Here is a 26,447-nt window from a genome sequence, read left to right on the forward strand (position 1 = left end):
CACTTCGGACAATTCTGACGGTCTTGTCAGTGAATGTATTCTTGCTGTTTTGTGAAAATATACCCAAAAACTAACGGTCGTAGAAAAAGTATAGTATGCAACAAGTTCGGTAAACTTTTTATGTCACTCGTTTATTAAACACTCCCTCTGCTGCGCTTCGCTCGTGTCAAATAAGTTCCTCAGTCAAATGCCGTTTACTTTTTGCATAATATACTATTATATGAAACTTTGCTTGCCAAAATTGTTAGTAAAAAACTGCGGAGCCATTTTCTGAGCCAAAACGCGGATTCAGCTCGCATAAAAAACCTAAAGTAACCTAAAAAGTTCCCTCAGGTTCCCCGGTAAAAGGACTTTTATTACAAAATACTAAATCGGTGAACCCGATTAACCTTATATTGTACATAAAATCAAAATTAGCCGTTTTATGTTGCTGCACGAAGTAGCTACTTGTTGGTTATTAAACTAAACAATAAATAACCGGTCGACAGTGAAAGTAAGGCGGCTGATTTACGACGAATTATATTTTTGTAATTAAACCTACGGCCGTTTAGATTAGGAAATGCCGCGGAATTAAATAATTGTGATACGTATGTAGTGGATATTGCCGTTGACTGGGTGCGCTTGGAGCGTTTCTTCTTTGTTCCCATAAATCAAGGAAATAAAATCCCCGACGTAAAACGTTGATGAATAGATTGCATCCGTATACATTCTTTATTATAACACATATATAAAAAGCTTCATTATTTTCCTTGGAGTACGGTACTTCGCGCGGCCGATCCCAGGATGCAATAAACTCCGGTAGCCGGGTAGCTCGTTACTCATTAGTTTGAATTTATTAGAAAGAAATTTTCCGCAATTATAAAAATCACGGGACCGCTATTTCGATTTTTTTTCGTACTCCACGAGCGGTCTCTTTATGCCTTCGTTATAATTCTTCGCCGAGTTACTTTGTTGCTGACTTGTAGTTTATACTTGCGCAATTAATTCTTATAAACTAATAATAATGTTAATTAAGAGGCACTTAGCGTTTTCCGCGAGTTCTTCGTTCTTCTTCGCGAATAAATGTGGCGTGCCAGCATTTGGTTAAATAAAGTGGGTGAGGAATTTAGTTGAGAGAGAAGCAAAGACAGATGCAGCAAGCAAAAATGTAATTTTGCTTTATTTAGCACGTAGATAAACTTAATGGAGAAGAAACATAACAATATGTAAGTAGTAAATGCGGATTAAATCGGGATGTTTTTTTTTTAATTTTTGCCTTAATTGTTAAAGCCATATAAATTCCTGATATTTTGTTTTAGATTTACTTTAATATATTTAATTTTTTTATTAGATCTTTTTTTAATGAAGATTTTTTTAAACTTAACAAAACTTTCAGCTTAAACTAAAAAATAGCAATGAAAACGAATGTGAATAAAAAACCTTTTTATTTATTTTTTTATCTATTTTAGAGGGTAACAAGCGCGAACACATGATACTTTGGGGGCAATATTGACACATCTTTCCATCCATAAATTTCATAAACAACTTCTTTATTCAATGAAAATCAATGGAAATTTTTTTGTCTGTTTCTTATTTTTTATTTCTTGGCTCAAAAATTTAATTATGTATTCCGGGTATTTCTATAGGTTCAGGCTTAACCGTTATGCAAATACTTAAGATTAATTATTAATACAATCATATAGCTATAACATTGATGTGCCTCGGGAGGCTATGATTTTGATAAAAATGAGAATTGTCTTCCGCGCATGACTCCAAATTTCATCCACGAATCTGCACTTTGTCCACATCCATCCATCACTCTCTCTCAGAAGTTCCTGTATCATCAGCATTAAGTAGGGTCTCTACATATCTAGTAGCTGTATGAATGCAATAGATAGTCCTAGCAAGAAGAATAATAACACTTTAATTATTATTATCAACATTTCTAAATTACACACCAACAGTTTTACAGTCTAATCAATTGAGCATTAACTAATTTAAATATTATGTTGGTTACTTAATTTCTATAGAAAATCCCATGTGGTACAAAAATAAAATTTTGAAGCGATTGGAGAACGAAAATATTAATGTGGTTTTGGAAATCAAGAGCAAAGAAAAAGTTTAAGAAACCTCATGGAGTTCTATTTCTAAATTTTGTTCAAAAATTATTAATTTAATTTAACATGATGCCTAAAATAATCGATTAATTCATTGGATTTATAATAAAAATGTATTAGGATCAATAGCAATAAAATAATTTAAAAAAATATAATAAAATATCAAAAAATCGAGATGCATATTATTTTTTCCATATCAATAGCAAAAAAGTAACTAAAGCCTTCAATCTCAGCATATCCGAGATCCTCATTCCATCCCATCTTTAAATTGGACACACCGTATACCTCCATAAAAATACAACGCGGAAATTGCTAAGGCGTGGTATCGAACATCGCTATACCTAACTGTACTATCCGTTTAATAAACAATATCTTTATTGTTTAATTGTGTCTTATTTTAATAAGATTACTGATAGGACGTTATCTGATAATGTAATCGTATCGACCTACTTTAAGACACATCTGTCCGGAAATTTATAGTATTATAATCATTTTAAAATAAGGAGAATTTTTTTAATAAATATACGATGGATTCAGTCGGATCGGCTCACTCAGGTACGAAAATGTGGGTATAAAAACGTTAGCAAATAAACGACCATCGATGCGAGAAATTATTCGAAATTTTAAAATGTCATACGAAAGAGCTTTTAAAACGTCTAATTACATTATCGATAGAATTTGCATTCCGAGCCTTATCCATTCCAACATGTTAATGATCAGGTGTATTACAAATATTTAAAGAGGTGATCGGTTCAAAAAGCCTTCAAGGTTGGAAAACGTGGGCGCGAATTATTTACACGTTTTTCCATGGATCGGGTCTTACAAACCTTGGCGTGATTTTTTTTTCTTCGAGGCGGTTCAAGATGATTCGATTATCGACGCGAGCCAGTTTTAGCGTAAAATTAAACTCAAGATAGGTAGGTACAAGTTTTAGTGTTGCTCGACAATCCCATTAAGCAAAAATTTATCCCCTCGTTCCCGAGGCTGACCGGCTCGGAAGTTAATGAATCGAGTTATTTAATTCAACAATAAAAATTTCGTTAAAAGCAACATTATCGTTATTCTTACGCAAGGTGCTCCTGCGGCAACGTTTCCATCTAAATTATCCGCTAGATTATGCTTTAGATGATTAGGTTGCTTTCGTAATTGAATGATTGTCGAAATATAGGGAGGTTGAAAAATGCCAGGAAAAGTTTAATGAGCGCTTGTCTGCGAATACCATTTGCAATTCAAAGGATCCGAGGCTTGATTGCCGAGGCCTAATTAGCCAAGCAACTATTATTTACTTACAGAATAAATGTCTGGTTTTTAAATTATTATTGTAAATTTTTGTTATTTCCTATTAATTTGACAATTTCCGTCGCATTAATTTAATTTATTCTTTTTTTAAACAATCTAGAGGAATCGACAGAAAAACTGGACCGAGAAAAAAAAAATTATACAAAGTCAAAAGCAAAGCTTAACTAAAATTTCCTATCAGTTGAGCAAACTTTACGGGGATTTTATTGATATTTTGGAGACAAAAAATACAACAAAATATATTTTTGCTAATTTAAATCAAATGCATTGATTGTCTGATTAAGAAAAAAGCACCGCAAGATATTTGGTGGGTATAGTTTATCTTAAAATATGTCATGTGGACTTTTGCCTGTGTTTGTGGAAGTAGGTTGGCGACGCCAATAAAACTTTTTTTTAACAATATATGGAATACATAATTACAAGAAGAAAAGACAATGGCATTATACAAAGTTTTAATAAATTAATAACTGTATCATCTATAGATAATAACTTTTTTATTTCAAATATTTAAAGCTATTTCTTTACAATAGGATTTGTATAAGAGTCCTCCGTTTTTAATATGTGCTGTACTGGGACGCTACATGCTCTGACAAATCACTACTAATATCTCTTGTCGACGATATTTGCTTTTGTAAATAGACAGGCTTATTTTCCTCTACTGAAAGTTTCATTTTCATACACAGTTTGCATCTAATGTCAAATGATTTCGATGCAATGTTATCTTCTCGTAAAACAAGTTTTGGCTATTCATCACTAACACTAACATTTTATATTAATATATCTAATGGCCAACACTCAAAAAAATACCTGGTCCATCCCTGCCTTGTCACTTATTATTCAATAAGTTTGATAAACGCCACTTTAGTCACGAGTTTGATTTGGCACTAGCAAAGCTCTGACGCGTGAGGGAAGAAGTTTATGAATGTGTTGCAGACTATACTTTACATAAAACGATTAGTTTTTGGGTACATATTTTTGCAAAGTAGCACGTATACATTCACTAAAAGACAAACTAAAAAGTTTAATTGATGGGTTGACACAATAACAATGCTTGACAGAATCGTTAAAGGTTGGTATTCATTAAAAGGTAACACGATATATTTTGAGATACACTATAGCTAAATTAAACATCTGGTTCGAGACCTATGATATTTCGGCACTGTTTTTCAAAAAAAAAAAAACTAGCGGAAAGTAAATTAGCGCATTCCGTAATTTCAATCTAAAATAAATCGATAGCAGTTTGTTACGATTGAGATAATGTGTTCCATCGAATTTAACTGGATTTATAAAGAAAATTGAATGTTTGTCGTCTACTCAATCAACCTGTCAACCATATTTGCAAAATTGAAAAAGATATTTGCATTCAGTTTACTCGTTATCGCTATTTTTCATCAATCAAATTATGGCAGACAGTGGCATATATTTCTTAGGAATTTAAGAAAAAAAAATCCTATTACTAGCATTGCTAAATTCTATATATGCGTTAAACGTATATTACAAAATAAAATAATTGATATTTTGCTAGTGATAATTTCACACCAAGCAACAAATAAAGCCGGCATATTCGGCGGCCAAAAGACGAACAATGAACAATATTCGCAGCACATTAAAAATGATAAAACGTCCTCCGGAGCTGCGTTAATCGTTCCATTTGTGTTTCATTAACTTTAAATTAATTAGCATTCATCGCGTGACGCTTACAAAAGCGAAATTGTAAACAAATCGCGCGGTTTCAGATCTGGCGGCGATCAGGAGGCTACTGGACACGGAGAACGCTCCAGGTACTTGCCCCAGCTGCGATATGCCGTTCGATAAGGGCAAGAAACGAAGACTGATCGACAACTGCGGCCACGAGCGATGCTACTCCTGCATGTTTACCAACGAGAGTTGCCCGTTGTGCACTCTGAACGCGTCACAAACAGGTATTATATTACTATGTCCTTTCGTATTTCGCTTCACTCGGATGTACCTGATATACGCGAAGTTTGAAACTTTGAAGCGAGCAGTTAACGTCGGTATCAAAGACCCTATTTACTTGAACTCCGATGTTGTATTTCCCTTCATCTTTGTAATGGCGTACTCCCACTCAAATCACAAGTAACCATCACTTAAGTAAACTGACGCTTTCCTTTTCTCAAACTTCCGAGTCTGTATGCGATGATTGAAGTTATATAACAAACGGAGATTGTCAGTTCCAATGACATATTCACGGCAGACCACACTGAAGGACAAATCAGAATTATCCCTTTCCGTGAAAAAAAAAAAAAAAAAAGAAACTACTCGTCCGTCTAATCTTTTAAAGATAGAATATATTTTGCAATCTTTTAAGGAAAAGAGGTTCAGCCAATGTGTATTACATAGACAAGTTAGGCAAAAATAAAGACGGCTAGTAATGGCGATGTCTTATCTAACGTTTCAATGTATTCACCTAAATAATGGTTATTTCCCGAAAAAGAGAAAATTTTAATTTTTTTGTTTTAAATCTTATCGAAAAACTAAATTAACAATTTTCGTTATTATATAGAAATATGTCAGTTACGTACCCATATTTATATATGTTATTTACAAAATACCTTGATCATATATTATTTATTTATAGAGCAAAGTATGCAGTAAGTGAAAATTCTTTACTTACCCAAAAAAATTAACTTTCTTATAAGCAATTTATGATTTTATAAAAGGTTTGCTAATTAAGACCAGTATTGAGGGATAAACGATTATCATTCACCTGATGATTCACAATGATTTCACAAAGTGGCCGTTAGTAAACCATTTACCCTCAAAAACATCCAAGCAAGTAGAAAAAGTGAGATATAATATCAAAAAATATCTTATTAAACTTACCTGAGATTAGTAGTAACGTGTATGTCGGAAAAAATAATCCCCATTAATACTCGTCTCTTTCTAAATAAAATTTGCCTCATAAAGTCGAACATTTGATTCTGATCGAGTTTAATGATCTCAGCAGCGTCGTTAACATAACCGAAAGGACAGTAAAGTATAAAACGTAACAAATTAAAAAAATTAAAAATTTAAAATAGGAAAGAAAATAAGAGCAGTATTTAAGAAATTATTGATTCTATTTATTACTATTTACAAATCTTCTGGATTCTTCCTGCGTCGGTTGTTTATAAATCCAACTGGCCGACGTTTTGCCAGTCATCCTGTTGGCTTCCTCAGAGCTTAACTGAAACTAAGATAATAATAATTATATTATTACAATAGCCTGTGAGGGTTTCTTTAAATAATTAATTCTATTTATTGTACAGAGCAAAATGTAATATTTTTGTAACCCTGACAATGACTGAAATAGCAAGCTGGGATTTTCTCCTACAAGACAAGAGACATCCAGTTTTTTTTTCATACTATATCAAAATTTATTATGGCTTTTGTGATATAGTGGCAAGGCGATTTCGTGTATGGTCTGTTCATAGATATAAGAAAGTGACCAATTGCTTTTGAATGGGATTATCCACGGGTGGTCATTAACATACAATGCAACAAGTTTATTAGCTAAAGTTTCGGAATTTAAATTCAGGTAAAATTGTGGTCCGTAATAGAAAATAGTTTTATACCTACTTAATATTTTATACCTTAATATTCTTTGGTTTGTTATACTACTTAGTTTAAGTTTATTAGTAATCATTCTTATTTCGTGTGTAATAGAGCATGTGTTGAATCATGTACGGATTATGCAAAATATGTGCGATGAAAGTGATCAAGATATAAAATTTACCAGTTATACGAACAAAGCGTGCCTACATTAGAAATTTTAATTAGGAGGCTTGAAAAAGATGAAACCGGTGTTAAATGTGGCAGAACTACCTTTTGGAAGTGTATTCAACACATGGGTTTTAGATTAAAAAAAATGACAAAAGGCAAGTTTTAATGGAATCTTTTAGAATTCGCAAATGGCGACCGGAATATCTAGAAAAAATTAGGATTTACAGAGAGCAACAAAGACCAATTATTTACTTGGATGAGACCTGGTTCGACACTTATGATACCCCGGAAAAGGGTTGGGTTGACTCAACTAATAAGTGTAAAACAAACGCGCCATCAAAAAGAGGTAAAAGAATAACTATTTTGGATGCTGGATTCCAAATGGACTTTGTCTGCGAAAAATATTAAAGATTTTTCCCTGGATTATCATGAAAACACCACTGCTGATTTATTTGAAAGTTCGTTTAAAAACAAACTAGTTCCAAACATTCCTCCTAATAGCGTCATTGTAATGGACAATGCAAGTTTTCACAGAAGACAGTTGACTAAAACCTCATGTGACACAAAAGCAACAATCCAAAACTACATGTATAATAACAACATTTATTTTCACGAAGGTTGTACCAAAAAGCAATTAAGTGAGGTTCAACAAAGCTGGAACCTACAAAAGGAATAAGTCTGTGATAATTATGCAAAAAATCTAGGACATACAGTTTTAAGGCTTCCACCTTACCACTGTATATTTAATCCCATTGAACATGTTTGGCACCAACTGAGATCTGCCATTCGTCGTAACAATGTTTTCCCCGTGTTAACTCCAATGTCCTCAAACTTATAGAAACCGAAGTTTTTAACATCAATCCACAAAGTTGGGCAAATTCTGTTAAACATATAGAAAAAGCAGAACAATCGTACAAATAATAATTAGAACAGGCGATGATAGCGATAGTGATACTGATATATTATGTGAATAATTTTAAGTAATTTAAGTAGGTAATAAGTAGGTAATAAGTAATTTTATCTTAGATTTAAATATAAATACATACATAAATAAATAAATATTGTTTAGTATCGTTCCCTAACAAAACCCCAAATAAATAAATTCTAAGCAAAGTACGGACCTGTTCGGCCATATTTCATTCTTACAGCTTGCCCGGGTCTTTCCTTAATTCGTATCAGTTAGTCACTTTCTTATATCTATGAACAGACTTTACCATCGAACTTCCTTATAATGCGAGGATTGCGTCTACGTCGACTGTTTCAATTTCCAGGCAACCAATATTGTTAACAAAATAACCATAATTCCTGTTAAATAAATTTATACTTGAAGTTTAATACTTATGTAAATATAATGGTAATATGCTAATAGATCGATTCATATTGAGATGTTGGCACTGGTTAGTGCCTTCAGATAAAACGGAATTGTTGACTTGAGTATGCAAGCCAGACGTCACTGATACTTAATTTCTGGGGAACACGAAAAGTAACATATATGAATACCGTGTAAATCCTTCATGCTTCGTACTCGGCGTAAAACACACAATCATGGCTGTCCCGTCCCAGATAAAATCTAATCGCTTGGAGAAAAATTTTTGACAAGTTCTCTAACAATGCACTAATTGACTGTACAATAGGCAACCTATTAATAACGACATCATATCTTTCGTATTAATTACGGAGAGAAGGGCCGCGCATGGATAATAGTAACGTCAATCATGGACATTTTTATCTAGGAATCGACCGCTTAGATCGCATATTCGAAGCATATGGATTGCAAAATAGATACCGTAAATATGTTCGAGCACCTTAGAGGTTTCGATCTGGATTTGGCAATTTGGAAAAAATCACACATACTTATCGTAAAATCAAATAGTAGTTACCCAATATGGAGATCATGAGCCCTAAGGAATGTCGCAATGACAAAATACTTTTTACATGACTTAATAATTATCATACTACTTACATACTTTAGGACTCCTTCTGCGACGGTTTTTGTTGAGTCGAACTTGCTAACGTTTCGCCAATCATCCTGGCTTCTTCAGAGCATGACTAAAACTTGCTGTTTGTTGAAGTTTTGAAAATAGTATTACAGTACCCTGTGGTAGTTTCTTTGAAGAAAAAAAGTAATTATGGCCAGAAATTACGGTGAAATTTGGTTTCATTTTTTTTTAATTCTCAAATCTTAATTCATAAGTTTACCCTTCTAGCAACAATTTATTCCTGAATTGTCATCGAAAATTATTCTGGTATTTTGTACCAGGTAAAGTTTTAAAAAGAGACAGGAACGTGTACGCACCTAGTATAAATTGTACAGCCTATCCTTAAATTTGACTTGCGTTAACGCTGAATCCTTATTCATAAATCTTGTTACAATTTTTATTCCTAATACTAAAATTACATGGAGTCTGCATAAATCTGTCACAGTCGACTTAAAGTTGCGAAGGCAAGCAAGGGTCCCAATATTTCTATTGTATAACAATCAGAATAGGTTCTCGAGAAAAATGATGAAGGCTCGTTAGTATACCTGTTACATTCGGATTGCCAATAAATTTGTGTAAAATTTCTTAAAACAAATTCTGAAATTCTGCTCTAGTTATGATATTTCGATGTCACATATATAAAGGATGGACCACACAAAATGGGGCATGAGCGGGGTGATAATATGAAAAACATTTGCAAGATGTGGTCAACAGATAACCTTATTTTAGACATTTTCTCACTACCCAGAATGATTTGTTGATGATTGTTTTTTTTTGCATTTATTCTCTTCTTCTTCTTATTATTTTAAGACTATGTCTTGTGTGTTCAAGGAAGCAGCCGAAGTAGTGACTCCGAGGTCCAGCTCTCATACCAGCGCTTTGGTGGTCTTCCGGGAGGTCTGCTTGTATTGGGTCTCTCTTCCTTTGCGATTTTCGCCAGTGGATCGGCTTCCATTCTATTGACATGATCTCTCCATGCTCTTCTTCTAGTTCTGACCCATCTCACTATATCCGGAACGTTATTCTATCTCTGCGTTTTCCCTGTGATTGAGCGTAATGTCTTCATCTCGGTCGTTCTAAGAATCTGTTGCTGCAGTCTCCGCCCTCGTTTCTATGGCGTATGTCATAACTGGTCTAACACAAGTTTTATATATCCGTGTTTTGCTTTCGATACTTAAGTATTTATTCCTCCATATCACGGTTCGAAAGAATCCCGATATCCTAGATGCTACTATTGTTTGCATTTTTACTTCTTGTTTCAGGTTCCTATTGCTCGTGATGTTAACCCCTAGATACTTAAAAGACATAACCTGCTCCACACTTTTATTATAAATTGCCAGTTTGCATCTTCTGGGTTCTCTCGCTATTGTCAAGGATTGTGTCTTCTGTGTCGATATGATCATATTGAATTTTCCTGCAGCTGTTTCGAATCTGTGTAGTAGTTTTTGCCGATTATCCTCATCTTCCGATATCACAACCGCATCATCAGCGTAGCAAATTATCTTAAACTCTTGTTTTCCCATTGTCTGATCCCTGTTGATACTGGTATTTTACTGGAGAGTTCGTTGTTTACCCTTACATACGTGCCATTTCCGCTGTTCATCTCCCGAATCATGTCTATTGTCCTTTGGTTTACGTCTCGTTCTTTCAGCAGCTCAATGACATCATGTAATCTCACTCTATTAAATGATTTTGTTAAATCGATGAAGCACATTCACGCGGTTTTATTGTACTCTATGGCCTTTTCGGCAATCTGTCTTAAAATGAATATAGCGTCTATGGTCGATCTATTTTGTCTAAATCCCTGCTATTCTTCGCTCATACCACTACTTGAGACTTCTTCTGTAATAATTTTGAAGTCGTGTTCAGGAGGCTGATCCCTTTATAATTATTTGGTTCTTTCTTTTCCCCTTTTTTGAAAATAGGGATCGTTATGCTTACTTTCCATTCCTCTGGTACTTTTCTCTGGTCGTATATCTTATTAAACAGGAGATGCATTTGGTCTATTAATTCATTGTCACCATATTTAAGAAGTCAGTTATTAATATTATCCAGCCCTGATGATTTCCTGTTTTTCAGCTCGCGTATTGTTTGTCTTTTGATATTAATTGTTGTTGGGTGTTTTCTCTTTCCCCAGATATATTTTCCTGTTCCTGTTCTGGAGCTTGGCTTGTTATTGTGTCACCGTAGAGTTCATGGAAATAACTTTCCCATTCTTTTAACGTTATTGTTTGCGTGTGAATGTATTCATTGATTGGCCTTTTAATGTTCCTTATCATATTCCATATCTTTTTTTGTCCTCCATATAAGTCGTGGTCCATGTTTGATGAGTATTTCTCCCAGAATTGTCTCTTTATAATTTGGATTTTCATGTTTGTCCTATTCCTCACGACTTTATAATCAGCATATGTGATTGTTTGACTTCTAAATTGAAGATATGCTTTCCTTTTTTCTTCTGCAAGTGATTTGATTTCGTGTGTGGACCTTGGTTTCGTGTTGGGCTTTCCGTTTTGGTCCACCTTTCGCTTGGCTAATGCCTCTTCTGCAGCTGTCATTATATTAGTGCTTAATCTTTTCCATACTAGCTCTACGGTGTCATCTTTCAAGAGAGAGAGGTATTTTGTGGTGTCATCGCTAAGGCTTTCTATGTTCAGTTTTTCTATCACTCTCGGTTTGTCCTGGCTTTTCCTTTGTACGCAGTTCCGCATTATGGCTAGCACCATGTGGTGGTTGGTCCCTGTGTTTGCTGATAGTGATACTGATATTGAAAAACAGTGAAGTGCCCTGAGCGTTATAAATAGGACAGTGGGAGTAGGGACTCATTTAAAATTAAATAACTTTTATATGATACAATATAAACTTTTAAAAATCAAAAACTTCCTCATCTAAATAAAAAATAACATTGTTTAACAACTTTAACTGGTATGTGTTTTTGTCCTTGGAAACACAATAATTGAGACTACAATTAACAGTCCAGTTTAGAAAATGAGAAAAAAAAGATTCAATTATTATCATTAATTGTGAGATGGTTTGCTTTGATTTTGTTTTTGACCAAAAAGCCTTTCTAAACTTATCATCGCATAAGCACTATCACTAGTCAAAACACAGTTCACTTTTTCACTTAAATTTCCAAGAAAAATGTTGACAAACGAAGCACTAAATGTATCAATTACGCCATTTCCTTCAAAGAAAACGCACAGTTCGCAAAAGTACCGCATTCCCACCGCTGGTTATCGTTCTTATCTTTTGATAACAATCGGTTCGGTTATAATCTTTCAGATGGATCCACTTTAAAGAACATCGCATGTAACGCATTGAGAGGATCTGAAATAACGCTCTATGGAGAGGTCACGCCGGTGACCGAGAAAGGCAACAAAATGCAACCCCGAACCAAAGTTAAGACGAATGGACACTTCACCAATTTTATGCAGGTTAGTCAGTGTACAACACCGTGTCATGTTTGTAAATATTACGCAATTAATCTTTGTACACTAACCACTTAGTCAAATAGACTCAAACTATAACAACAAATTCAGTTATGAAAAAGTGAATATGCGAACAACGCTCTGCTGTAATGGTTATTTATGTTGGTCGTAGACTGAAATAAAATAACGATAATCTTCTAAAGTTCCCGGGATTGTAAAATAAATTATCGCCATTACAATTAAGCATCGGTTATGGATATAAGAATTTTCCGCTGAATATATGGAAATAGATACACACACGTATAATTTACGTCTTGTAATTGATACCCTACGGACCATACCTAATTAAACAAACATACTTATGTGTAATTCGCGGTTTTTTGATCCTCGTTCAGAGGCGTAGTTACAGTAGACGCACTATTTTTCGCAGGGGAGACAAGAGCAACCTGCATCCCAAGCGGAAGTGGGCCATCCTGAAAAACTTCCGAAGACGCGTCCTTCGAATGCCAGAGCTCGCATCGAGCAAAATGCCATGACCCAAAGCTGCCCCACACCTCCCCAGACCAGAAGAAAATTCTTCCTCAGCCCTCGAGCTATTAGAAACCCGTTCGTAGGGCGGAATTGGAGGCAGCAAGGAGATGCGGCCCTGTCAGGTACTTAGTATTTACGTATTTATAGTTTCGACGTAAGAATTGAAGAGCTGACGTAAAAAACAAGTAATTTTCTTTAGCTTCGATGACGTCTTCGACAACGTCCACCGAGGGACGCCACTGGCCGAGCGTCGTATTAGGAAAAATTCGTTCGTTGTGGACCGCGGGCCAGAACAGCGCCAGTTCTGGCCTTAATCAGCTAGTAGCAGGCACGATAGTTTTCACTTGTCGATTTCTGTTGTGTTTTTATTTTGAGTTTGCATCCTCTTTCAATATTCCATGACGGCAGTTCACATCCAATCACTTTAATTCAGTTAAATGCTATAGTTTTACGCATGCCTTGCACTTATAATACTTTTACGTGCGCACTTCGTTTGTAGTTGCGAATGTTTTTAGACTCTGTAAACAACTATACAACTCTTAAAATCGACATTTATTTATTGCAGATGACGAAGCTCAAATGAAATCATCGCCAGCTAAAAAGTCTTCGGAACATGATATGTACATGCGACTGGGTCTGTTGCTGGGCGACGGTGCCAGAAGAACCAAACCCAATCCAGTATGCAGCCACGATTCTTGCGCCTCACTCACCAACTACGAAACCAGCACCATGATGTCGACGAATACCAGCCCCGTATCTACGCTAACTGGCAGTTCGGAAGATCCCCATAGGACTAATCCTAGTTCCGATAGCGTAGCATCCCTCATGTCTATGTCAATGTCCGGTCAAAGCAATTGCAGCACGAGCCCCATCAGCAGAAGGCACAGTGTTACTAGTGAGTCTCTCAATAGTTTAGTTGATGTTAAATAAAAATTTGACCATTTTAGCCTCTCAGCCTGGCCAGGTGGAGGATCTCAACTTGTTCAGAGACAGGCGGACGTGCATTAGGAGATCAGCTAGAACCACACCGATCAAAGGGACAGTGGATCCAAAGATACGGTTCGCCCAGTACAGAAGCCCCCAACTCACTCTGAAACCGTTATTCTTTGAGGTTCCTCTACAAGAACCCGATCCTCTATTTCTGGGACGGCACTGGCTATTCAAAGAAATGGAAGATATAATAGGTAAGTTGAATCAATTAGTAACAGTTTAGATGTCGAAAATAAAGAATTTCTAGCTTCATCAAGTACAGGAATCCTCATCACCGGAAATCCTGGAACTGGAAAAACCGCCCTCGTTCTCCAAATTGTAGAATATAGTTGTTTTGGCAGGCGGAAGGAACCTGTTTACCAATCAGTTCACTCGCCAGAGCGCAGCTCCCAAACCGTCTACTACCAGATTGACCTCGTGTCTGAGAAAATAAAGCAGATTGCGAGCTCGGTTGTGGCCTACCACTTCTGTCAAGCCGATAACAACAACACTTGCCTGGTACCTGATTTCATACATTCTCTGGCCGCGCAACTCTGCCAGGCGCCTCAATTGACAGCTTATAGAGAGCTGTTATTGAACGAGCCTCACCTCCAAGCAGTTTTGTCGTTAAAAGAGTGCATAGTAAATCCGGATATGGCGTTTACGCGAGGCATTCTAGAACCCCTTGCCAGCTTAAGACGTATCGGCAAGATAGAGAATAGCAATTGTGCAATATTGGTCGACGGTTTGTGCGAAGCGGAATACCACAGGCCCGACCACGGTGACACCATTACAACATTCCTGGCAAAACACATGCCGAACTTCCCTACCTGGTTAAAAGTCATCGCGACAGTTCGGACCCAATTGCAAGAACTCACCAAGCAATTACCATACACGAGGATAAGTTTGGATAGTAACGCCAGCAACGAAAATATACAGAAAGATATCTTGAGCTACATTAGCTTTCGCCTGCAAAATAGCCCAAGTATCCAAAACAATATAACCTTATCCATCAACGGAAAGCAGGAAAGTGGGAGCGTCTCTCAACACAAATTCTCGCAACATCTTTTGAATTTGTCTGAAGGGTCATTTTTATTTGCCAAACTCACTTTAGATTTGCTCGAACGCGGGCAGTTGGTGGCAAAATCTTCAGGATATAAAGTACTTCCTGTAACGTTGTCGCAGATATATCTGCTACATTTCAACCTTCGATTTCCAACTATTCGTTCGTTCGAAAAAGTAACCCAGATCCTCAGCATATGCTTAGCTGCTTTATATCCCCTTACTCTATTGGAAATCTACTATTCCGTGAACGCGTTGTTTGTCAACAACTTTCTATCATGGAAAGACTTCCTTCAACGGTTCAAACTTCTTTCCGGATTCCTGGTAAAGAGGCTAGACAACACCTACATGTTTTTCCATCCGTCGTTTAGGGAATGGTTGATCCGCCGAGATGAAAACGAAGCCACGAAATTCTTGTGCGACCTTAGAGCAGGACACTCGGGAATCGCCTTCAGATTATCCAGAGTCCAGACGCCATTGGATGCAGAGAAAACACTCGAACTAGGCCATCACATACTTAAGGCTCACGTCTATCGAAACATGACCCTATCGAGCGTAAGCTCCAGGGATTTGCAGGCATATTGGGTCAACGAAAGTTCGGAAAACGTTTCAGCCGCGATTTGCCAATTACGAAATATCTACAGTCCGAATGTCAAAGTGTCGCGGCTTCTTTTGTTAGCCGGTGCGTCAGCTGATTATATTACAGATTACCTTGGCAAAGCGCCCGTACTATGTTTGTACGCAAACGAGGGCAACGTTCCGATGGTATCGCTTCTTTTGGAGTTTGGGGCGGATGTAGAGCTGACAAACAATCAAGGATGCACGGCGCTATCTCTGGCATCTGCCAAAGGTCATTGTGACGTAGTAAGGCAACTGATTGCTGCTGGCGCCAGTCCGGGTCACGCTGACGCCGTCGGGTACTGCCCCTTAGTCCACGCAGCTCGAAACGGTTGTTTGAACGTGGTGGGGTATCTACTGGCTTGTGATTGGATCTTGAAAAATCCAGAAGACGTCGAACTTGCAGAAGCGGCCCAACAAGCTCTAATCGCGGCTGCCGGTCAAGGCCATGCTGAGATTGTCGAATATTTACTGGATATGGCCGAAGTTAACGCAGACGTTGCGGACACAATAAGTGGAGAGACTGCGCTCACGGTTGCCGCTGCAAATGGCTGTCACGCGGTATGCTCCGCTTTAATTAGCAGAGGTGCCAGTATTTCGGTAACCAATAAGAAGGATCTCGCCCCCCTTTTAATAGCAGTCAAAGAGGGACACTGGGCTGTAGCCGAAAGATTAATACAAAATCATGCGGCTGTAGAGCAGGTAGACAATGTGGGAAGGACTCCCTTAATGCTTGCAGCCTCCGAAGGTCATATCGGCGTTATAGATCTTCTCCTCGATAAAGGTGAGCTTGTTAATAACAATATACTTACTAAAGACTAATTGTTTCTATTCATAGGCTCAGATATTAACAGAGAAGACAAGGAAGGAATGACGGCGCTGTGTTGGGCCTGCCTTAGAGGCAAAATCCAGGCAGCTCAAAGTTTGATCGAGAGAGGCGCAAATATCAACCACACCGACAAAACTGGTCGGACTCCTTTGGATTTGGCTGCGTTCCAGGGAAATCCTACCTTGGTGCAGTTTCTGCTCGACAGAGGAGCCGTAATTGAACATGTCGACGTAAACGGAATGAGGCCGCTCGACAGAGCCATAGGCTGCAGGAATATACAGGTGGTTCAATGTTTCCTCAAGAAGGGCGCCAAATTGGGACCAGCAACGTGGGCCATGGCAGCGGGCAAACCAGAAATAATGTAAATATTGCGCGATAGAAATGGGAACGGTTCTGAAGGTATTGTAATTATTTAGGCTCATTCTTCTCAATAAGCTTCTGGAAGACGGCAACATCTTGTACAGAAAGAGCAGATTGAGAGAAGCGGCTCACAGATATCAGTACGCGCTGAAAAAATTTCCCAACGACGACCAAGACGAACATAACCAAGCATTCCACCAGCTCCAAATCAATTTCCTGCTAAACTATTCGAGATGCAAGAGGAAACTCAATGTACCATTTGTGCCTTTAACTGTTTTACGTATTACTGACGGTGAAGTTTTAGGAACCCGAAGAGGCGATCGAATTGGCAATGGACGCACTGGAGATGAAACCCGACTCTTACGAAGCGTTTTACGCCCTAGCGAAAGCCAAGTTTGACTTGAGACATTACGACGAAGCACTTCATGACATCGTCGAGGCTCAAAAACTGGCTCCTGTCCAAAACGCGGAAGTCAAGAAGGTGTTGGCGTATTTACAAGAGGAGATTGGGAATAAGATGACGCCAATGGCACGGATATCGGGCCACCGGAATTTCACCGCCTCCGTCGACACGTTACACGAATGATTTCGGAAAAGACTGAACGAAAAGCGTTGTGAATACTAGAGAAATAAGCGAATTTTGTAAATATGTAAGTTTTTTAATTTATTTTCTGGGTTCTCATCATTCCCTATAGCTTTCGTAGCGAACAAGCTTTCGTTTTAATGTGACTAAGCGTAAAATGCACTTATATAGGTTACAATATAGGTTTTACAATAATCGCTTGATATTTGTTCAACATATAGTAGGGTGTTAATGTTTTTTATATTAAATTTCGATGGTTATATATCGTTTTAAAGTCGAAAACGAATATATGAATTGAGGTGTTCCTAGCTTTTGTATTCTCTATAATCGATTTTATATTTTTCAAACGATGACATAAATATAGCCGCAGCAACAATGCAACATTTTGTAGATTTATTGTTTTATTTGTGATTTGTTATTTATATTTTACCTATTATCGGAAAAAATCATATATCGCATTGAAAAGCTAATAATCTATTGTATAAATTTTATTTCGTGTATTTAATTTATTGAAAAACATTTAGAAAATTATTCATTTCTTGCCAAGCATTTTTTTTGTTGCAGTATTTTTTTAATTTATTATCGACAGTTTGACTGTTTTGGTGGTGAAATTTATGTTTAAGAATGAATTTGTAATTTTGAAAACCGAAAATGTTATCGGAAATTTTGAACAAAGAGAGAAAAATAAAGGATTATGCGTCATTTTTCGTTTCACTGAACCTTTCATAAAACCATTTGGTATCGAGAGTACCGCAAATAAGTAATACTGTAAATATACATATTTTATGAGAAAAATAAATTTTATTTCCTGTATTTAATTTATTGAAAAACATTTAGAAAATTATTCATTTCTTGCCAAGCATTTTTTTGTTGCAGTATTTTTTTAATTTATTATCGACAGTTTGACTGTTTTGGTGGTGAAATTTATGGTTAAGAATGAATTTGTAATTTTGAAAACCGAAAATGTTATCAGAAATTTTGAACAAAGAGAGAAAAATAAAGGATTATGCGTCATTTTTCGTTTCACTGAACCTTTCATAAAACCATTTGGTATCGAGAGTACCGCAAATAAGGAATACTGTAAATTTATATTTTTTATAAGAAAAATAATATATTATACTATATATTATTAAGAACTTTAGTTTTTTTTTCCCGTAACTTATTTCAAGGGTAGGCAGGAAAAAAATCTTAAAAGGAAGGTCTGAATGTCACAATTATTTGAAATAAAATTGAAAAAATTATCCATCACACGATATCAATCCGGTAAGATAAAATTAGCGACCCTATATCTATTTTCACGTCATCCATGTACGTCTCCCTCGTTCTAATTTGGGACAGGGATTATATTTATTGACTACCTATTCATAATAACATCTGTTCCAGTTCGGTAGTTCATTAATAAAAGTAACACGCAAGTATCCTGGGTGACAATTCAACCGGCTAGCCACTTTAATTATTAGATATTTATTTTTATGTATTTAACCAAAAGGTTTTTAAGAATACACATTACGTATTCAAATACACAAACATACAATTCATGAGAGAAAAGGTATTGTAAGCATTGGCAAGTATTCAAAAGATATTAGCAAAATACCTAACAACTAGCAACCACCATAATGAAAGTGGTTTGGTTATTTCACTTACAAAAGGTTGTACGTTTAGTAGATATAAACGTCAAACGTCTGCTGAAAATATCAAATGTATACTCAAAATAAAAGCAGTGCTGACAATTAGATGTATAATTACTAACAATTTTAAAACGGGAATTTCCCTAATCCAGCTTCTTATTAAATAATTTCAAACTTCAAGCGATTAGTCATGTCGCTTTCTAAGAGTATATTAACAACAATATATATATATATATATATATATATATATATATATATATATATATATATATATATATATATATATATATATATATATATATATATATATATGATTGGGAATGGACATGGGAATATATGAAACTCAATATTTGTCCAACTTATGTCTTCTTATTGTGATACCTGAGCTAATAAATACAAAAGTTTTGACGAAAAATCCTAAGAAGAGAATTCCATTGACAATAGAATAACTTCCTCAGATAATTTCATAATATATTATTCGAAACTCTTTGATCAATCAATCGAACAAAGTTCGTGCTGATGCGTTAAGTGTTGCTCTTTCTCACCCATTTATTTTCCTACAGTATCCTGTAATTTAACATAGAAGGATTTGGGGAAGCCGGCCAATCTCCTCCATGAACTGTTTACGGGCAAGATTACAAGTTCATCACATCCCTAGCTTTTGCTTTTGCAGAAGTTTTGTTGGGTTTCGGTAGTTTCCAAGGTTAAGAAGAACCTAACCAATCAATCACTCAAGGATCAGTCAAGGACTCAGAAGACGTAGGCTCAATTTTGCAACTCCATGTGATTCTGCCTTATCCTCCTTTAAGTCAGCGAGGTACAATTTGTGGAAAACTCTTTTGCCTATACGGAAATGGCAAAACTGGAAGAAGCTTTAGTAGTGGTCTCTAGTAGATCAACGGACCTTCGTTTCCGAGCACATCGGTTCATGTATTCGCAATTAAATCGTAGACGAGCCCTGTATTATCGAAAACGACGAAAAAAACGCAGTTTTAACTGAAATTCGGCGCGATTATAATTAATTAGCGAGCCGGTTCCGATTGCACCTAATCCAATCCAAAAGTAAATATAAACGGCGGACTTACCGTTACTGCTCTGGTCCCGGAATCAAGAAGAAGACAGGCGGATATTGCGCAACGCACTCCTGACAAAGAACAACTGAAAACCAAGCGGGAGGGGGAGGCAATACCTGTAGAGTTCAGCAGACGGCGCGAATACTGTTTTAAAGCGCGAACGTCAGGTGTGCAGAGTGGTCGACTCGCGTTGCCTCTCGCTCCCCAAACGCTCTCGCACATTTCCGTCGAATCTGCATGTTTGTTGTTTGGGATACAAAGACCGCGAGACCTGGGGTGGTTAAAAATAGTCGCGGCTCCCCTTAACAGACGGACGTTAAGTTTCCTGTCGTAAAAATTCGGTGCGTGTGGGACTTTTTCGGACGGTGAAGTGAATGTGTACAGATCGAAAACGACAGGGAAAGTAATTAAAGACTTGTTTATATGTGCCGTTAGACGCAGAGACAATAGGTTCAAGGGGGTACCGTTACGGAATTATGTGGAGAAGTTGAGGAAAAACGTGAAGCAGCGTTTGCCGAAGGGTATCGGCTTTGTATCAGAGTCATGCACCACGAAAGGTTAGTTGCTTTGTGTTGGTGTTCCTCGTTTCGTTCCGGCAACTCTATAAGCGATTACTTTACCTGATAATTGATTGAAATTGTAAGGCAGGTCCGCAACTCAGTCTGACATCCATTGAACTGGACCCCGTGCGATCGCAATTAGAACGATCATCGAGTTGACGTCATTTCATGTCTTTTTTCAAAGGATGGATATTTAATAAACTCAAAGCGTGGAATGTAGAGAAAGATAAATAAAATCAGTTCATTTTTAGTTAAAAAAATATATTTTTTTTTCTTGTTGGCGGAGAATTGATATTTTACATGGGAATTGAAACTCTAACACTGTGCGAGCCACCTGTGTTCCCAGTACCAACTCCTATACCTGACGAACCAGCGTTTCTTTTAAAACATAACATATGGCTTGTAAAAAAGTTTGGATCTTTTACGGCTTCCTAAAAAACAATTAGGATATATTCATCCTCGGACACATCCTGTTCAATAAATAATGATGACAGATTGCCTTTAAAAGGCAATCAGTCAACACTACTGCCGAAATTTCGCTGTTGACTGATGCAAAGGAAAAAAGTTATATAACATTTGAAATTTGTGTTATAATAGCTCTAAGATATTTTGCTTTTTTAATTAAATATGTCGCAAATAAATTAAATAGATTAGATAGATAGAAATAAATTAAATTAAATTGCAAATAACGTCGTTGGTGCAAAATTTTCGAAACCTATATCCCATACCTATGTCAACAATCCTATTGAATTCTCAACAGCTCAGAATAGTGTTAAGACTGGCAAAAAATAAGCACGGCGGGTTTATATGCAAACACATGAGAGGGAATAACTTCAAAATTAAGAATTGTGGCAAGAAGCAGGAAAAAGTTTTCTTTTTTTGTTTTAATTGTTAACAAATCTTCCAGCTATTAAAGAGCAGGAATACCTAGATATTATATCAAAGTAAAATCTTTATTCCACATAACGAGCTATTCAAGAGTGGGGATACCTATACGACATTTTAGGAACTATATCCTGCCACCAATGTTATCCATCAGAAGCCTGTGAAATAACGACAAAATTTAATTCTGCAATTTAACTTTTAGCCAGTGTGTTTGAGTCGACACAAAGGGGTTCAATTCGTATCGTATCAAAAATTGAACTATTAATGAATGTCTGCTGGATAGTTGGTAACCTACCGACACACACCTGCAAGATGTTAATCGCAGTACAAGTGTTACTCCCGCTTATACTTTTTTATACTTTTCTTTCCTTATTGGTGTTCCTTTAGTTACACAACACTTTCGACCAAATATAATATCACCGTGGAGTCTGAAACTTCCAAAATAACACAATTATTGAGAGGAGTCGATGATAAGTCAACAAGTACTTTCCTAGAATGATTTTTTTTTTAATCCAGGAAACTTCGGTTTATTTCTATTTATGTTTCTATATTAATTCTATTTATGCTTGTATAGTCTGTTCATAGATATAAGAAAGTGACTAACTGATATGAATTAAGGAAAGACCCGGGCAAGCTGTAAGAATTAAATATGACCGAACAGGTCCGTACTTTGCTTAGAATTTAATTATTTGGGGTTTTGTTAGGAAAGACACTAAACAATATTTATTTATTAATGTATGTATACTTAAATTACTTAAAATTATTCACATAATACATAAACATGTTCAATGGAATTAAATATACAGTGGTAAGGTGGAAACCTTAAAACTGTATGCCCTAGATTTTTTGCATAATTATCATCGCAGACGTATTCCTTTTGTAGGTTCAAGTTTTGTAGAACCTCAATTAATTGCTTTTTGGCATAATCTTTGTGAAAATAAATGTCGTTATTATACATTTAGTTTTGGATTTTTGCTTTTGTGTCACATGAGGGAGGGGTTTTAGTTAACTGTCTACTGTGATAACTTGCATTGTCCATTACAATTACGCTATTAGGAGGAATGTTTGGAACTAGTTTGTTTTTAAACCAACTTTCAAATAAATCAGCGGTGGTGGCTTCATGGTCATCCAGAGAAGAATCTTTAATATTTTTCGCAGACAGAGAAAGTCCATTTGGAATCCAACCATCTTTAGAGTCAGCATGCAAAATAGTTATTCTTTTACCTCTTTTTAATGGTGCCTTTGTTTTACACTTATCAGTTGAGTCAACCCAACCCTTTTCCGGCGTATCATAAGTGTCGAACCAGGTTTCATCCAAGTAAATAATTGGCCTTTGTTGTTCTCTGTAAATCCTTTTTTTTTCTAGATATTCTAGTCGCCATTTCCGAATTGTAAAAGATTCCATTAAAACTTTTGTCAATTTTTTTAAATCTAAAACCCATGTGTTGAATACATTTCCATAAGGTAGTTCTGCCACATTTAACACCTGTTTCATCTTTTTCAAGCCTCATACTTAAGATATCTAATGTAGGCACACTTTGTTCCTCGTATAACTGGTAAATTTTACGCCGTATTATATCTTGATCACTTTCATCTACATTCGAGAAAATGTCAGCATCGCTTCTTTTTTTCCTCGCTGAAATGGGATTTATTCACAGTTTTCCATATAGTTAATGTTGGAATTTTTGTCAATGTGGCCGTTTCTTCTAAAGATGCTTGCTTTCTGGCACCTCGTTCAATGAGTCAAATAAACATTGTTTATAACTTCCGTAGTCTCAATACAATAGTGTTTTCTACATTTGGGCGCGCGCATCTCCTGAGATACACTAGACTCGCACATATTTTGCATAATTCGCACACGATTCAACACACGCTGTATTACACACGAAATAAGAATGATTACTAATAAACTTAAACTAAGTAGTATACCAAAGTAAATAATATTAAAGACAGGTAGGTATAAAATTATTTTCTATTACGGACCACAATTTTACCTGACTTTAAATTCCGAAACTTTAGGTAATAATCTTGTTGCATTGTATGTTAATGACCACCCTTGGATAATCCCATTCAAAAGCAATTGGTCACTTTGTTATATCTATAAACAAACCATACCTATATTTGAGATGGTCTCCTTTATCTCACCATATTCCATTTCATGAACCAGTTAATATAATCCTTCTGTGATTTTCCTTTGTGGTTTACAGGTTTAGATGTCGATAGGTGTAGCACAAAACGTGGCAAAATAAATCCCTGAAAAGATTAACGATCTTGGCAGGGTATAATAAATTATTTGGTAGGATAACTTTATTGTCCCCGTTTAATTCGCTCCGGCTTGTCACCCGGAGAAGCTTCAATTTAGTCAGCAATTAATTCCGCAAGTTTTTGCCAATCAAAGTTTGAGCGAGCCGAGACTCACGCTCGCACGAAACCCATTCGCGACAGCCACAGTGGACGTTCTGATATTACACGCTAGAAAACTCGCGCGTAATTGATGTTATGTTTAACAATTTTTATTTGGGTAATTTAGGGCAATTATTGTAATTAAGACGGTGAAAAGTTTATGTAAAGAAAGTAACGAAAACCTAGATTTACGAATATGGTTTTCATATGCCAAGGTTGGTCAGAGCGTCCCAAACTTAAAAGAAAATAATTTTGCGTAAAAAAGATAATTAATTAATAACCACATCGCGTATATATGGCGCAGATATGGTGCGGTGTGGTCGAAATTTTCTAGGAATTTAATTCGCCTAAGCCGTTTACGACAGTTCGGGTTCAAGAAAGTAAATATCAAAGAGGACGATGCAAATGAAATATGAAATCTGGGGCACCGCACGTATAGCAAATGGTCTGAAAACGAGTTAACTGTACCTAGTGATATTTATTGCTATACACTTTAATGTGCTCAAAGAAAATGAGTTTTAATGGAACCAAATCACACATGGCCGACGTATGAATTTTTCGCACGGCAATTGGCATTGCGTAATCCGGCAACAGAAATCGGGTGATCAGTTTTGCTTAGATACCCGTAACTCAAGAGTGAATACTCAAGTAATTTGGGAAAAATCACCAAAAGTATTGCTGGTTTTCATATGGATAGAAGATTAAAGCTAACCTGGGCTCAGCCGTGATATCAAAAATAGTATATCGACGAAATCCAATTTCATTTTATTATTATTATTATTAATATCCGTATTTTGCATTTTGTTCAAATTTTGCTTAATTTACCTATCAGATTGCTAAATATTAGCATATAATGCAGCATGTTTGAATTGTTACGTCTTTTGAATAGGTGTAAGAAATCGTTCAGTAGGGAGGCTCTTTGTAATTATTATTTCGCAACTAATATGGCAGAGTTGACCGATTGGTTAAGCATAAGAGATGCGCGCCTATTCAATACTTTGCAGATAGGAGAAATTTACATTGCCTAATTCAGGAATTAACTAGAACAAGATCATTCAAAAACGAACATTTAGAGTAGTGTAATACAGCGGATTAGCAATTCGGAAGGTTTGGACCAAAATGAAAAACTTTTCCATGTGAACTATTACAATAAAATAGCGCTCAATACATTCATAAGTGGATGCAGCGGCATGCTTAGAAACAATACTTTTGAAAGCCTCCTTCCGCTTATTCATCGAAATCTGCCTTAGTAAAACAGTAAACAGATATACCTATCATGCTTCGTTTTGTAGATTTTGTAGTCAAAATTACTGATATGATTGCGAATATGTGGGGTACGCACCAAGAATCCACTGCGAAGGAACTTTTTTTCAAGTATATAAAACATAACTCTTTTGCCTCAAAATTCTTCACACATTTGGTTAATCAATAGTCACTAAAAAAATTCTCTTCTGCGGAATATCTTATGTTGTTTCTTAAGAATTCGAAAGATTGATTCATATTGATAGTTTCTGCCCCAACGGATCTATTGTATCTCCTTCCATAGTGGCTTTATTTGAGTTCGTCACAAATTTGATAGTGGGCTCTTGATGTAGGTCGTTGCCTCTGTTTGGGTTGCAGCCAGCAGACGAAGCCTTTCCATTGGTGTTCCTTCTTGGTAGAATCTGCAATCTGGGTTCTATTTCACCCGAGTAGGCCTCTTGAGGACCGTCAGGAGACGTAACATAAAACCGAGCCTACGATCGTTATCGAGCAATATATGCGCTGAGCAAAAAAAATTAAATAACAAAGTTTATGATTCGCTATCCAGAGATGTTAAAAACCTTTCATTCAGGGGCTCTCCTGGACTAAGATCCAGCTGTAAAGAACTCCGGAGAAATATTTGATGACAGCCAAGAAATTGTTGGTACTCTACGTTTATGAAAATGTCTTCTTAATTGTGTATATTGAAGAGCATAGGCAAAATGCTTGGAAAAATCGATCGACGGCGGGTTCTCCTTTACAAAGCAACGGTGCCCGCCGCCCTAGACCATCATCTCATTTATTTATTTACGCAATAATTCCGCGCAACAATCCCCGAGACTCCCCGGCGGGTCCGGATTTAAAATTGAAATTACCTCGCGGAATTTCTCGAAAGACCTTTGTCTTCTGCGTATCCCGGCCCCCGTTCTCTTCGACACCGTTCCCAACGATATTCAGAGCCACGGGTCTTTACGGGATTTACGAGCGTATCGATCGCCGCGGCAAAGAATCGAATGCTTTAATTCTAGTCCTTACGTAACGAGTATCTGTGCAACAATCTGCTTTTCTTTGTCCTTTCCCCGCCATTGTAAAATTCGAACGAGAACAACTAAGCCATCGGAGATTATAGATCACCGCTTCCTCTCGCGCAGGAAACGCTGTGACGACACCAACTTGTTCTTT

General features: G+C 36.5%; 2 protein-coding genes across 4 annotated transcripts in view; both read left to right on the forward strand.

The window, feature by feature from the left end:
• Positions 1–18,536, forward strand: part of LOC132701346 (protein TANC2) — a 69,620-nt gene extending 51,084 nt beyond the window's left edge. The window contains exons 3-12 of one of the 3 annotated variants that reach the window (XM_060669168.1): positions 5,132–5,317; positions 12,377–12,528; positions 12,953–13,175; positions 13,253–13,381; positions 13,619–13,948; positions 14,001–14,237; positions 14,291–16,486; positions 16,541–16,892; positions 16,948–17,143; positions 17,196–18,536. In XM_060669168.1, coding sequence (XP_060525151.1) covers positions 5,132–5,317; positions 12,377–12,528; positions 12,953–13,175; positions 13,253–13,381; positions 13,619–13,948; positions 14,001–14,237; positions 14,291–16,486; positions 16,541–16,892; positions 16,948–17,143; positions 17,196–17,477 — 4,283 coding nt within the window. In that variant the 3' untranslated portion in view covers positions 17,478–18,536. The remainder of the gene's footprint in view (positions 1–5,131; positions 5,318–12,376; positions 12,529–12,952; positions 13,176–13,252; positions 13,382–13,618; positions 13,949–14,000; positions 14,238–14,290; positions 16,487–16,540; positions 16,893–16,947; positions 17,144–17,195) is intronic. The other 2 variants (XM_060669167.1, XM_060669169.1) reach the window with 2 other exon arrangements.
• Positions 18,537–20,014: 1,478 nt separating this feature from the next.
• Positions 20,015–26,447, forward strand: part of LOC132700334 (uncharacterized) — an 89,167-nt gene continuing 82,734 nt past the window's right edge. The window contains exon 1 of the mRNA XM_060667564.1: positions 20,015–20,732. Within this exon, the coding sequence (XP_060523547.1) occupies positions 20,719–20,732 (14 nt within the window). The 5' untranslated portion in view covers positions 20,015–20,718. The remainder of the gene's footprint in view (positions 20,733–26,447) is intronic.

The sequence above is a fragment of the Cylas formicarius genome, unplaced genomic scaffold (assembly GCF_029955315.1).
Source record: "Cylas formicarius isolate icCylForm1 unplaced genomic scaffold, icCylForm1.1 PGA_scaffold_4__25_contigs__length_36172078, whole genome shotgun sequence".
Lineage (NCBI taxonomy): Eukaryota > Metazoa > Arthropoda > Insecta > Coleoptera > Brentidae > Cylas > Cylas formicarius.